The sequence below is a fragment of the Anabrus simplex genome, chromosome 1 (genome assembly GCF_040414725.1).
Source record: "Anabrus simplex isolate iqAnaSimp1 chromosome 1, ASM4041472v1, whole genome shotgun sequence".
In the NCBI taxonomy this organism is placed as follows: Eukaryota; Metazoa; Arthropoda; class Insecta; order Orthoptera; family Tettigoniidae; genus Anabrus; species Anabrus simplex.
Window position 1 is genome coordinate 1,109,100,685 of NC_090265.1, and position 15,634 is coordinate 1,109,116,318.

Here is a 15,634-nt window from a genome sequence, read left to right on the forward strand (position 1 = left end):
GATTTTTTTTTCAATTCTTGAATAAAGTAATCCTGATGAGGGTCCCACATACTGGAACCATACTCTAGTTGGGGTCTTACCAGCGACTTATATGCCCTCTCCTTAACATCCTTACTACAACCCCTAAATACCCTCATAACCATGTGCAGAGATCTCTACCGTTGATTTACAATACCATTTATGTGATTACACCAATGAAGATCTTTCCTTATATTAACACCTAGGTACTTGCAGTGATCCCCAAAAGGAACTCTCACCCCATCAACACAGTAATTAAAACTGAGAAGATTTTTCCTATTTGTTTCATTCACGTACATTAGGTAAATTATGTATTTCACTTTTAATTGAGAATATATTTCCGTCCTGGATTGCTGTGTATTCATTTAAGAAGGGGCTTAGAATTATAGTTAATCGTGAGAAAGTCAGGAAATCTTCTGAGATATCTTGGTCTGAAATTCTTTGGATCGTACAAAAACTTGCAGGAAGCCATCTCACTTCGAGATCGGGAAAACACATTTTTTAAAAATATCATTGATAACGTCACTGAACGTCTAATTCATATGCGCAATATCCGCTGGTTGAGGCGTTCTCATTTGACTTGGAATGAACTTTTATGATCGGTGCAGTGACTCTTTCTTCATTTGTTGCTCATGCTGTAAGTGAAGTCTCTCTTGATTCTTCTTTCTTTTCTTTTTCTACCACTTTTCCCACATCTGTGGGGTCGCGGGTGCGAACTGCGTCGCACAGTGGTTTTGACCTTGTCTTACGGCTGGATGCCCTTCCTGACACCAACTCTCTATGGAGGGATGTAATCACTATTGCGTGTTTCTGTGGTGGTTGGTAGTGTGGTGTGTTGTCTGAATATGAGAGGAGAGTGTTGGTACATACACAAACACCCAGTCCCCGAGCCAGATGAATTCATCAGAAGCGATTAAAATCCCCGAACCGGCCGGGAATCGAACCCGGGACCCTCTGAACCGAAGGGCAGTACGCTGACCATTCAGTTAACGAGTCGGACGAAGTCTCTCTTGATCATTTTGTGAAATTTAACTCGTGCACATCGTCTCCCTATTCAGAAGCATATGTTTTTCGCACCATCTGAAGATAAAATATCCATCATTCACCAGCAGCTAATATTGCGTACGGGAATTAGGAAGAACGACTTTTTGTTTCCCGACCTGGAATTAGAACGGGTTCCTCATTAATGAAATAGACCGCCGGGCTGAGTGGCTCAGACGGTTAAGGCGCTGGCCTTCTAACCCCAACTTGGCAGGTTCGATCCTGGCTCAGTCCGGTGGTATTTGAAGGTGCTCAAATACGACAGCCCCGTGTCGGTAGATTTACTGGCACGTTAAAGAACTCCTGCGGGACTAAATTCCGGCACCTCGGCGTCTCCGAAGACCTTAAAAAGTAGTTAGTGGGACGTAAAGCAAATAACATTATTATTATTAATGAAATAGACCCTGTGTGTTTCTTTTACAATCATATCAATGTGTAAGATTTAGGTACTTGTGTAGAGGGGTTCAATTGCCCGCTCATTTTCAGTTCTCAGTTCCTGCCTTCAGGAGATTGTAACTTTTTTCAGTTAGTGTTCGAACAAAATGGTGCATATTTGATTGGAACGATTGATCATTCTTTTAACGCGAATAGGCCAATGTTTGTAACGAACTGTTCTATGTATCTTAAATGTGCACTTAGAAAAATGATTGTTCTAATCACGCTCTTATTGTGTAATAGGGTAGAAAATGGTAACACTGAGTCAAAATTGTGACTTCTTAAATACACGCTTTAAATCTCCGTACCTAACGTTTTCAAAGTACAAAGTACACAGTCGAAAGCTTTTAGCTCACTTTTGCTACTGCGACTACACGAGCACTTGGTGATTTCTAAGTCCAGTTTGCCGGCCCTGGACAGCCAAGGAAACATGTACTTGCGAAAGCACATGATCAAATGTGCGTTACACGGTTTGGCTGGCCTTGTTATCTGGCTACCACAAAGTCAAATCTTCAGATACAGTACTAAAGGGAAAAGCAAGAGGACTGTAGGCACAGGATGTTCAAATATGTGTTATTCCGGCGCGTGGTGATTTTACTATTATAAACTATCTCCCAACCCGTTCGCCGCGTGCAGGAAGGGAATGGTGCAGTATATAGAGGCTTGCGCGGATTTACAAAATAATATCCGCATCCGCTCTGCATCCGTACTTCCTTCACCCGCATCCGCGAATAGTTATCCGCATCCGCAAAATGGTTATCCGCGGATATTTAAATATTTAACTACAATATGTTACACCTAAGATACTGAAACGGATAGATCTGTTAACATAATACAATAGGCCTGACACCTGGCACCAGAACCCCTACAGTCACAGGTACATGAGGGACTTTCTCTTGCAACAACCACCGACGTATTGACCTTTGTTTCTTACTTCTATTGAGTACAGGAGCCAGCTAGGCTTAGGTCAGATTTTCGGCTTTATGGTCTCAAGGCTCTTTATATATCACTGTTCTCCCATACCAGTGTCAAGGGTTGCCTATCCACAAGCAAATACAAGAGTATACCTGAGTGAAAATCAATAAACGTCATTATTTAGAAATGATCACCAAAATTATCCGCACTGTCATACAGTTTGTATCCTCCAAGACACTAACATCGCATCCGCGGATATCCGCATCCGTGCAGGGCTCTAGTCATCTCATGTTCTGTTTCCTGACTCCGGCCTTTGATTTTGTGCGGGCGCCTCTCTGCTAACTGACCTTGTGCACGTGTCCGATGTTCCAGTCGTTTTCAGCTGTTACCATGTGTGTGTGTGTTTTGTTATTTTCTTATTTCTGTAATTAGTCACAAATGATATTATGTCTCGTGCGTTTTCAACGGCACAGCGTGTTTTTATGTACCTGTACTATTCATATGTGTTAACTCGGTCAGCTCCTGAAATTCAAAGACGGTTTCAAGAAAGATACCTGGGTGTGGACTTTACAAGTTGTAAACAATTCCATGATCTTTATAATCATTTTGAGGATCGATGGAGTTGGCCGTGTGGTTAGGGTCGCGTAGCTGTGAGCTTGCATTCCGGGGATAGAGAGTTCGAACCCCACTGTCGTCAGCTCTGAAGGTGGACTTCCGTGCTTTCCCATTTTCACACCAGGAAAATGCTAGAACTGTTCCTTAATTAAGGCCACGGTCGCTTCCTTCCCACCCCTAGCCCTTTCCTATCCCATCATCGCCGTAAGACCTATCTGCGCCGGTGTGACGTAAGGCAAAATTGAAAAAAAAAAAAAAAAACTGGAAGCATCTAGTCTAAGAAGCCAAAAATGTCAGCGTAGGGTTCTCGCCGAAGGAAAAGTAGATGGCATTGGTAATTGTTTGGAAAATTCTAAAGAAATCACTTCGTTGCCTTGCACAAGTGGTAATTTCATATGGGTTTCTGGGTAAAAGGCCATTAAATATTACACTTTAAATCCCTATAAAATAACCGAAGTACGTTCTCTTCAACCAGGTGACCCTCTACGTAGGCGCATATTTTGTGTGTGGAATCTGGAAAATGCATACATTGAACAAATAGACCCACTTTTAATATTCTTCTCGGACGAGGCCTGATTCCACCTCCATGGTTGTGTGTGTACACAAAACAATCGTTACGAGAGTGCTATTAAACATGACGTCGTGCGTGAGGGGTGTCCCTCTGTGATGTTAAAATCGGTGTATGGTGTGCCATCAGTGATGAAAGAATCATAGGACCATTTTGTTGTTGGAAATACGGGTGATTCCGTTATTTATGTGAACACCACACTAACCCTCTCTTTCAGAGAATTAACAGACAGCGAGCGTGATTTTGCATTTTTCATCAGGACTCTGCCACTGCTCACATTTCGAATAATTCACGAGAGAAATTCACAAAGTATTTCTACTGAAAAACGTTATTGGTAGGGATTTTTAGCCTCCTCGGTTCTCCGATTTATTCGCCTGCGATTATCTTTAGGGGTAAATTTAAAAAAAAAATGCCGTGCACAAGACGAACCCACACACAGTACAAGAACTGAAACATAATGTTCTTTAGGAAATTGCCAGGATTCCCTCAACGTGAACTACAGCGGATGATGAATAATTTCCTAACGAGGTGTCAAAAATGTGTGGAGAATGAAGGTAGGCAGTTTCAACACCTCCTCTCATAATTTGGTAAGTAATGAACTTAAAATTGTTCGTGTTACTGTTATGTGGTTTATCTTCCCGCTACTGACCTTGACCCGCACGCGGAAAACTAGCGTGCGCTCATAATAAAAGCATTCCCGTCGGAGTGAAGGATATATCACACTCTCTCTACCTATATGTTGTCTTGCTTTTCTCCTTGGTACACTGTCTGCAGATGTGACTTTGTTGTAGCCAGTTTCTCTATCAAGAAGGTGAACTATGCTTGTCTGTCAGCATACACCTAGTAGCCTATATCATAGTCCAAGGAAAGATGGCCCTTACGGAATCCATTGGAGGCCCGCTGAATACCATGGTGCGGTCACGTGATAATGTGTGTGTGTGTTTGTGTGTATAAAAAAGGGCCATGGGTGTCTACGTTCGCTACAGTATAAGAAAATAAAATGGCAGAAACCAGAAGCTTTCACACCAGGTACATGTTGTGATGATTGAATACGATTTTAGACTAACTAACGTCGCTCCATTTATTTACTGCAAAGATGACAATTTAGGCGGGGAAAACAAATGGAACTCATGTTCTGTTTACGTTTATAAAGTTCCTTTTTATTTGGTGGGGGTTTTGAACTCTTGTAAACCTCTTCTCCCTCTGGTTATGGACTTTCTATACAGTAGCTCGACCCCAGATAGGCATAGTGACTTTTCTCGATCGCTCGCATTACAGGTTTCATTTCATTGTCAAATTTATCACTTCCATAAGGATCGGGAAATAGGTCATTGATCCATGAACCAACTATAAATAATAATAATAATAATAATAATAATAATAATAATAATAATAATAATAATAATAATAATAATAATAATAATGAGAAGAAGAAGAAGAAGAAGAAGTTGGAAGTTGAAAGATCGCTTTGAAGTCAGGACTTGTAATGGTTGAAGGTTCTTGACCTTGTAAATGCATAACGTGTGAACGCACAATTTCCTGCATTGCTGCCATTCTCTTTCATTACGGCAGTTACGAAATAGTCCATGTAGGATTACGACTCGCAGACTCTTCAATTGCATCAAGTGTCCAGAACTGAGGAATTTATGCTGTGAAGGACAGGTTTATCGTGCTGGCGAAAATAGTCATATCCGGCGGTTACCTGTGACACGCCTCCCATTCGCTGACGTCAGAGCATGTTGCTTGGCTAGCCGGTTAGTGTTGTGTTGTGGCGCGCGGTGGGTAGTCAGAATTCGTGGTGCAGTGCGTGCTTACAGTATGCCGGGCATCGCCCTGGCTTCCAGAGACTACGGGCCGCCGTCCCCACACTGTGTGCTGGATATTCTGGACTCGTCCTGCCCCTGGCCTGACCTCGGTGAGTTGCCTTGGTTAGAATGAACTCTGAGCACCATGAAAATTACATTTGATTGGTGGTAACTTCCGTTACGAAATAAAAAGTAATCAAGCCTTATAGGAACGTAAGCAATAGATTGAGCAGAATTCGAGTAAAGTATCGTAGGAATGAAGCAGCATTGGAACCTAGTTTTTTAGAACTTACTTCTAAATTACTAATTTAATTGACCCGTTTTCAATCTTGATGGTAACAAATGCTCGTTGACTGTGAAGGAAGATAGTCTACGATCAACTGTATTGGGTTGCGTGGCGAAAATGTGGATTATAAATAGTTTTTATCTGCTATTGGTTTTGCATAGACCAACTCAGACAGGTCTTATAGCGACGAAAATTTTTGTTTATTTTAGAATGATTTTAGATTCTAAATACTAACCGGATTCCTAATATTTTGTTCGTTTGTTGGTACGAAAGTAAAGCGTATCTTCGAAGAGTAATACAAAGTGGACAATACTTCATGAATTTGTACACCGGGCGAGTTTCTCGTGCGGTTAGGAACGCGCGGCTGTGAGCTTGTATCCAGGAGATAGTGGGTTCGAATCCCACTGTCGGCAGCTCTGAAGATGGTTTTCCGTGGTTTTCCATATTCACACCAGGCAAATGCTGGGGCTGTACCTTAATTAAGGCCACTGCAGCTCCCTTCCAACTCCTAGGCCTTTCCTATCCCATCGTCGCCTTAAGACCTATCTGTGTGGGCGCGACGTAAAGCCACTAGCAAAAGAAGAAAAAAAGGAATTTGTACAGGTATCTGCCGAATGTTATAGGAGTAATAAGAGATTAGTTGGTACTTCGAGAGTAACCCCAGAGCCTCTTATATACGCATAGAGTACACATATTTATATTCACAGAATGTTTGAGTTAACAACTGTGATGTGCTCGTTGATTTTAATATCAAACCTTTCGATATACCGTGAAATCGGTTATTGATTACACCTTTATAAAATAAAAGTGAATGTGTTCTGCGGTTAAATTGTTTAAATCTAACATAAGGCAATCGGGGATATTGATATAAGGCCATGGTTACTCTTTCCGTTTTCCGAATTTCGCTTTTGGTCCATGGATGCAATTTGTCCCTGTAGTACCCGTATTCGATCACTTGTTCCAAGGAATCTCCACATTTTCATTGTTCATTATTAGTATGGTTTTAGGTGAACAATGACATTCTATGACTTTTTAAGTCGTCATTTATATAAAAATAGATTAGTGGTATTTATGGTTTCCTTTCATTGTGCACTCTGGTTGCGATTTCTTTAGTCGTTCGTTATTTATGCTAAACAACCTTTAGAGTTGGGAACGGCAAGGAAACCTCTGTTGGTAATGTGGAGTAATAAGTAGAACATTAGTAGAACGAATGTTCTTAGCATATAACTACAGTAGAATGGGTATTTTCATCCTGTGGAATGTGTATGAAACAATGCAACCTAAAGGCAAACTAGCATACAACACAATGCAAATGTAGTCTTTATCTGTTTATATCTTTCCCCTTAAATTGTTAAAATAATCCAAAACCAAACCAAACCCCATTGCACTACAGCCCTTGAAGGGCCTTGGCCTACCAAGTGACCGCTGCTCAGCCCGAAGGCCTGCAGATTACGAGGTGTTGTATGGTCAGCACGACGAATCCCCTCGGCCGTTATTCTTGGCTTTCTAGACCGGGGCCGCTATCTCACCGTCAGATAGCTCCTCAATTCTAATCACGTAGGCTACGAGGACCTCGAACCAGCCCTCAGGTCCAGGTAAAAATCCCTGACCTGGCCGAGAATCGAACCCGGAGCCTCCGGGTAAAAGGCAAGCACGCTACCACTACATCACGGGGCCGGCGTGAAAATAATCAGGTAACCTTAATTTATTACTAATATACACACTAATGGCAATCATAGCAATGTATCACGTAGAGTAAGTGAACAGGGCTGATGGCTACTTCTTCTAAGTACCTGAAAGAAATGTAAAGTTCATTTTCAAGGAGATAAGTGTGGAAAGTTCTCCGTGACTTAGGCATTGATCTGCCTGATTACGTTCATTTCATTTCATTTATCATTTGATGCTATATCTTAACTTATTTGAGGATACTTCCTGTAGTCTATACATTAGTAGAACGTTTAGAAATACTTTAGTTCCACCAATCAAGAAACAACTGAACCGGAAGATTTGCTATATTTATCGGAATATTGGTACCGTATGCAAAGTACTTATAGCGACCGGCAAAAATAGTGAATCACTTTAATTTCGTATAAAATGTAAAATCTTAATTTATTCCACTAAAATGTGTCGGTTTACCAATAGTCATTTAAATGACCAGTGTCCTCATGAAGTGCAGTGCAAACATTAACTTTGTCTTGTTTGGCCATAAGTATAATAGTAATTGACAAAAACCAACTTCAGAACTAAAAAAACTAAAGATCAATAATTGTAAAATGTAAGAAAAATTGTTTTTGTAAGACTGAAATGAATATTGGAAAACCGATACATTTTATCGGAATACATCAAGATTTTATATCAATGAAAGTGATTGCTTTTTTTGCCGGTCAGTGTACAGGCATTGTAGAGGGGAATGTGCGACCATTGGCGGCGAATAAAATGAATTTAAGCTTGTGTGGTTTTAGTCTAAAACATGGATTTTTTATTTTTTTATTTATTTGTCTTTTAGCCCATAACAATGGATTGTTAGAACCAGATTTTCACTGTGCCACAAGTAATCAGTAAATGCTACTAGGGCAATAAACATTCTAGCATGTTTGTAGACCGAGGCACATTATGAGGAATTATGTTACTGGATGTGAAGCTTTCAGGAAATTAAAGGCATTTGTTTTGGCTATCAGGTTTCAGGAAGATTTGGTGCAGAGTTGTGGTGGTGGTTATTGTTGTCGTTGCTGTCAGTATAAGGTACTTGGAACATCGTAGTCAAATAGCGCGTGTACGTAGTGAACGTAAAATCTGTCCTAAATCTGTGCTGAGTGTCTAGTGGGAAAGTGTGTTTTTAGTGATTAATTGGAACTACTGTAGGAATGCTTAAGGAAGCAGCTGTGGGCATTATGTTTAGTATCATCCTGACATTCTCCTGGAGTTGCAGATGACCACGTTCGACATTTGATTTTACTCTACTTCTCATTTCAGTTGTGTTCCGTAGGCTGAGTGCAGTGTGTTCCATACCCTCAAGCTGGTCTTAAATCCGTAGTAAATTCAGTTTTTCTCTCACAGATTGTGTATGGACGAAACATAACGAATGTGTGCTAAGCTTCATCGAATATTAATGACCCGTGCTTTTTTTTAAAATTCTGTTCCAGATGAGTCCCTTGATATTAATTTTGACTTTGAGTTAGTGTGTACCTTTAAGAGATTAACAATCACTGTTGGAGAGTTTAACGCGATCCACAGCTGCAGTAATTCTCTGAAAATCCCGGCTTGAATTTCGCTAACCATCTCCGCATCGTCGATTCATCAGCACACTCCGTTACCCTCTCCTAAAAGTAACATATTATCCGCACACTTTTTCTGGATAGAATTGTGTACGGGGTTGAGGAGTAAGGAGGGAGCTCTCCCGGTTCCGGTGGTGCTGCCAACTGAATGAAAATGAAATTTGAATTGAATCGAGAATAACCGGGCGAGTTGGCCGTGCGCGTAGAGGCGCGCGGCTGTGAGCTTGCATCCGGGAGATAGTAGGTTCGAATCCCACTATCGGCAGCCCTGAAAATGGTTTTCCGTGGTTTCCCATTTTCACACCAGGCAAATGCTGGGGCTGTACCTTAATTAAGGCCACGGCCGCTTCCTTCCAACTCCTAGGCCTTTCCTATCCCATCGTCGCCATAAGACCTATCTGTGTCGGTGCGACGTAAAGCCCCTAGCAAAAAAAAAAAAAAAAGAATCGAGAATATATCGATCGATATGAAGTTTCTAAACAGTTATTGTCTTAATCCAACAACTGTGCCACACACACATTATATAACATTTCTCGATGTGAACCTTGTTCCTAGCATGAATTCTATTGTTTGTCTTTGCTGTGTAAACAACAACAGTACTAGTACGTAAAGTGTACGCCAGATGTCGTACAGCGATGCACAAGCGATTCATAGTTTGTGTTTCAAAGGTTGCCAGTACGAATCTCGAAGATTGCCGAGGTCGACCGATTCAGCACTAGGGTGTAAATCTATCCATAAAAAGTGTGCCGATAATACCTGTGCTGCTTTTTTTCTCGCATAATTTGTAGGAAAGCAGAATAGCACGTGGATATGCGAATTTTCCTCGTAAGTACTGAAAACTTACTATTGAACGGAGTGGCCGCGCGTGTTAACGCGTTAACGGCTGTGGAGCCAAGCTCTGCATTCGGGAGACGCGTGGCTTCGAACCCCACCGTCGGCTATCCTGAGAATGGTTTTCTGTGTTTTCCCATTTTCACTTGCAGACAAATGCCGGGAGAGTTCCTTCCACTCCTTCCTTAACCAATTTCATACACCATCATTCATTTCATCTTAATTTTGTTTTTGTTTTGCTATTGGCTGTACGTCGCACCGACACAGATAGGTCTTATGGCGACGATGGGGCAGGAAAAGGCTAGGACTGAGAAGGAAGCGGCCGTGGCCTTAATTAAGGTACAGCCCCAGCATTTGCCTGGTGTGAAAATTGGAAACCACGGAAAACCATCTCAAGGCTGCCGACAGTGGGGTTCGAACAGACTATCTCCCGAATACTGGATATTGGCCGCACTTAAGCGACTGCAACTATCGAGCTCGGTTTCATCTTATTTAGCTCCTCAACTAAGGTTGGCGCCAGGAAGGGCATCCGACCGTAAAAACAAGCCATATAAATTCATCTCACCTCATTCTCAATCCCGTATCAAGAAACGGTACTAAAGGGTAGACATAGCCTAGTTAATGAAAACTTTGTAAAAATGGTCTTTTTATTTTTTACTAGTTAAACGTATACGGCGAGATATGAAACAGCTAGGATTGGGAAGATAGCGGACTTGATGAGAAAATGGAAAATCATTCTTGGGTCTACCGTTGGCGGGGTTCGAAACCACCATCTCCCTAATTAAAATTTACAGCTATTTACGCTTGTTCGAACACACGGAGTTGTTCATTATTTCTGATATTTCAGAATTTCCAAGAAATGTGACTGATCTTAGATACAACTCCTCCTCTCTCTATTATCTTGAAACAAAAATTGGCAATTCTTTAATTTTCATTTTTAAATATGTATAAAATTCTCCTGATCCGCTCCTTAAATAAATCACATTTAAAATCAGATATCAACATCAGAAATGGTAGGTAAGAAAGTAAGAAGGGTGAGGTAGTGTCAAAACACTTGAATTTCTCAATTATTCGGGAAGTAGTGGGTTCAAACCCCACCGTCGGCAGCCCTGAAGATGGTATTCTGTGGTTTCCCATTTTCACACTTAAAGGTCACGGCCGCTTCCTTACCGCTATTAGCCCTTTTATATTCCATCGTCGTCGTAAGTCCTGTCTGTGTCGGTGCGACGTAAAGCAACTTGTAAAAAGGACAAATCACCACCACATGGATGGCCAGACGATGTTACCTAGCAGGCTGTGATGTAAGGTATGGATCAATGGTCATACAGTGTTACCTAGCAACCGTGCAGGTTACGTCTTATGGCTTGCGGTCATCTGAAATTGAGCCATTGATAGAAAGCCATGACCGAGAGAGATATTTAAGATCATTTGATTTTTGCAAAGGCAAAAACGGTTTTTTTTTGTGCGTGTGTTCGTTTTTTTATGGATATGATGTAATGAATATTCTTGGAACCGCAACTGGTTTCTTAGGAAATACAGAAACGACATAGATTCAAAGTGCATATCGTGCAGTTTTTCCTTTGAATGACTGTATACGGCATCTTTTTTAAATAAATCCTCCCTTCTGCAGTATACAGTTACCACAGCTTATATTCACAGTTGGAAAAACGTGGGATTCACGATGTTATAATTAAGCCTATAGTTAATTTGAATCTATAGAAATTCTTATAATTCTGAGTATTCTATTGTTAATTTTTTGGCCTTTTTAAATACACTTTACTTGCCGTTGCTCGTTTTCTTGAAAGTTGAAAAATCTTATCTTTGTGTTGGAATTATGTTTGCAATTAGGTACTGAGCACCATCGACTACCTTTATTTTCGTACAAATTCATTGTCAACCGTGTAGAATATTATAAATATTTACACTATAAATTCAGAATGTATACAATAAGTGTTCACGTCAAGATACATGCTATAACAGTTTACTATTTGCAGATTAAATCTCACAAGGTATAAAACATGACGTTCACTGGAAGGTAGACTCAACCGCACAAAATTTAGCCGCTAGCTAAAATCGAAGAATCTGCCACATTAGAGACCACCAATCTGGGTAAAGCTTTAAAGAACTGGTCATGAAACAGAAGCAGACATAAGCTCAGCGGGCAAAAAAATTAGTCACCTTAGTGCGCACGCGACTTTTAAACACTTGCGACCTTTTTTACATGTTAAAACACCGTAAGAGGTCCTCTTAGGCATTAATAAGTTTGACATCTTCACTTACCTTATTGTGCCCAATTATAATTTAATAAGTCGTCTCCTGTAATAGTCCAGTTTCGACAATGGTATCTTTGTCAGACACACATGGCAACATACATTCAAGATAAAATCGTCATCAAAAGTAGGCCTATACACATCATTTTTGGAACCAATAAGCAAACATTACCAACCTGAAATATAATTATTACAACGTATCAACACACAAATACACATAATCTGATATATTAATTAATCTAAGTTCATTAGAGAAAAAAATCTTAATATAGTTCAATAATTCAGAGACAGCGGTAAGACTGCATACAGGTCTCAACAAATCAGAAAATTGAGATGATGATTACGATGATGATGATGATGATATCGACAGTTGCAAATGAATAGTAAATGAAGTTCAACAAGTATCACCGTCTCGTGACCTGAAATCAGATTATCAAATCTGTTGGGCAAGTTTGTTCTTGAGGGAACTGGCTCGTGGTGATGGAATTCATTTGATAAATAAGAACAATAACATGGACATTCCATTTCATGAAGCAAAACCAATACAGTTAGAATAAGGATGATGTTAAAACATGTAAGAAATTATAGGAAACTAGATGCAAATCAACCTTTTCTTCAACGAAGTAGTCTTTAATGGCATCAAGAGCATTTTTATTTACACATATGAGCATTTTAAACCCTTAAACAACCTCCTAAGTGCACCTCAGATGGAAGGGGCAGCAAACCATATTTCAGGCGGTGTCTATAACCCTTGGGTGATGTTATGTGTAGCAAAAAACTATCTGAAAAAGAATCTCACTGTCATACCTCATACCTTTGGGATTCTTTTTCTGACACTTTTGCAACATAGTGTCAACAATATTTTTTTTTGTTTCCCAGATAGCCCTTCTTTACATTGACAGGCACCTTGTCCTGAAAGTCTCTGTTTCATCCTACCAAGTTCATTTTGCAGAACATAAACTTTAGCCCTCTGTAACTTAATCGTTTTGTTTACCCTAGCCAAGTTCCGTTTTAGGTTCCTTAATTGTTGTTTTAATTTGAACGATTCAAATTTAGAATAATCGGATTTAGGCGTGTTGGTAAACTGAATGTTGCTGATATCACAAGGGGATTCAGAATCAAGAAATGTCGAACATTTGGGGGATGTCTTTGCTAGAAGATTATCAGACGATTTTCTTTTTTGGGGCGATTTCCTTTTAGTTACAGTACTATACAAATACTTAGGAAAATTAGGAAATATATATGGAGCAGAATAGTCTTTCAATCGCCAGTTGGCTCTTGGGAGAAGTACTTCCTTTCCTATCACAAAATTTTCAAATTTAACAATTAAATCTTCTGAAAAGTGAGCATAAGAGATGTTGGACTTTTCAGTAAGTTCCCTATCCTTCCTTGGTACAGCCCTTTTCCACTTGATTAAATGTTCCTTATCTTTATCGGTTTTGAAAAACCGTCTTACCTCTTTACAGTCCCTGTAGCCTGATCTGCATCCTGGTACAAAACAGCAAGGCATTTTCACTAATCACATTAAGCTCTCAGAAACATGTAAGGGCTAAACTGCTGTTTACTTGCATTAAATAACAAGAAAATTATCACACGGAGATAACCTCAACGCACGCAAGAAACCCAATTAATGCTTAATGCTTCCTACAATAGCATTTCAGATATCAATACTATGAAGTAATAATGTAAGCACTTGTATATCAAAAGTTTGCACAGAAACCACCAAAACAGTCCAACCGATTAAAAACTTCAGATATCGCACATATACACTCGTGGAGATCATGTAGCCAAAGTCGACTGGAGCGCTGTGTAGTGGAGAATGCCAACCCGATCTGTATTCAATACATGCTATTGAGGGAGAAGAGATCACACTACTTCTTCGATTCGTTATGCCTATACAGATAATGCAGCGAACGAGTCCCGTGTCCAACCGCACGCGCACTACCTGTACGTGAGCATAAGGCAGTAGCGATCAGTGGGACATTGATGTTTCAAGCGGACAGTGTACGTCAACATGGGTAGATGTAAAGATGTGACAGAGTGGCAAAAGAGGGGCGATCGTGTTTGGTCATGCCCATGGGCAAACGGTACGTAAAGTTGCTGGATTTGTTTGTGTTTCGCAGCGGACTGTTTAACGCAGGCCTTTCCAACTCGACCACTTAGTGCTGGGGCGCACTATTGATGCACTCAGCAGCACCGTTCCCCTCCTTCTCCACCTACTCCACGCAGTACATTATATTTTACATCAAGAACAATTATGTGCAAAAAACTTTCGTAACTTTAACTCTGTTATGGATACTGTGTCAAAATGTGTAAATTTCTACAGAAAACAAGGTTTGAACCATCGGCAGTTCAAAGAATTTTTTAAAGATCTGGAGGCAGAATGTAGCGACATTCCCTTTTATTGTATTGTGCGCCAGTTAAGTTGCAATAATTGAAGAAATTGCTCTGTTCATGGAGATGAAAGGCTCTCCAAACCGACTTTGCGGAATAAACAATGGATAGTTGACCTCGCTTTCTTGGCGGTCATAATGTCTTATTTGAATGATTTAAATATTTCATTTCAAGGGAGAAACACATTGATTAGCACCATTTGTGATAGAATTAAGGCTTTCAGAATGCAGAGTTTGTTATTGAAAAGTCAGCTTGAAGCCGGATATTTTGACAATTTTACTTTATTAAAATCATTACATTTGTCTACTTACGAAAATGTTAGAGGCTATCAGACGTCGTTACAGACTTTGCACCATGAATTCAATGCCCAGTTTAAAGAAATGAATGATATGGCACGTCAACTTTAAATATTTATGACCCCATTTTCAGCGCGTCATGAAAAATCACCATCATATTTCCAAACAGGGCTGATAAAACTACAGTGCAACGCAATCCTAAAGGACAGGTACTACCACTACAACGGTGATTTAATTTCCTTTTACAAAGGTGTTCATCCACAAGAATTTCCCAGACTTCATGCACTGGCCTTAAAATTTACGACAATGTTCGGTACAACTTATGCATGCGAACAGATGTTTTGAGTTCTGAATTTAAATAAATGTAGAACTAGGACTTCTCTGTCTGATCTTGTCTTAAAGGCTGTGCTTAGAATCTCTATTGCCAAATCGATTGTACCCAATATTGGTAAATTAGTTGCCGCAAAACGATGTCACCAATCGACTTAAACGCTGAAAGTACATTAAGGCAAACGCAATGTATGTACAGAATAAATCGTTTATGTGTTCACAGAATTGTCATAAATATTGTTTTCGTAAGCTGCGCGCTGACTTGATGATCTGTGGTTCTGCCTCTGCCACTTCCCCCTCCTTCCCCCACCACCTCGCCGGGGCTACAGCACAGCGCCGGGGCTGCTGCCGGGGCCAGCCGGGGCCATGGGAGCACCTCAGTTGGAATCGTTTGGTTTAACGTGTCTACAAGCAGTGGTTTATTACACGTGGCCACGAAACACGACGTCAGAATTGCGGTCGGGAATAGATCCTGACTGAGAGGGATCGGAGACGCTTCACAGCTTGTGATTCAAAGTCGCAGGAATTGCTGTAGTCAGTGAATGAAGGTCTGTC

The 15,634-nt window shown here is 40.4% G+C and overlaps 1 protein-coding gene across 3 annotated transcripts in view; it reads left to right on the plus strand.

The window, feature by feature from the left end:
* The window catches only part of Atf6 (bZIP_ATF6 domain-containing protein ATf6), a 350,870-nt gene that overhangs the window by 32,395 nt on the left and 302,841 nt on the right, over positions 1 to 15,634 (plus strand). The window contains exon 1 of one of the 3 annotated variants that reach the window (XM_067137321.2): positions 5,371 to 5,507. The exons of the other annotated variants lie outside the window; for them this stretch is intronic. Within the exon in view, the coding sequence (XP_066993422.2) occupies positions 5,411 to 5,507 (97 nt within the window). The 5' untranslated portion in view covers positions 5,371 to 5,410. Of the gene's footprint in view, positions 1 to 5,370; positions 5,508 to 15,634 lie in introns of those variants that run through there. 3 annotated transcript variants of the gene reach the window in all.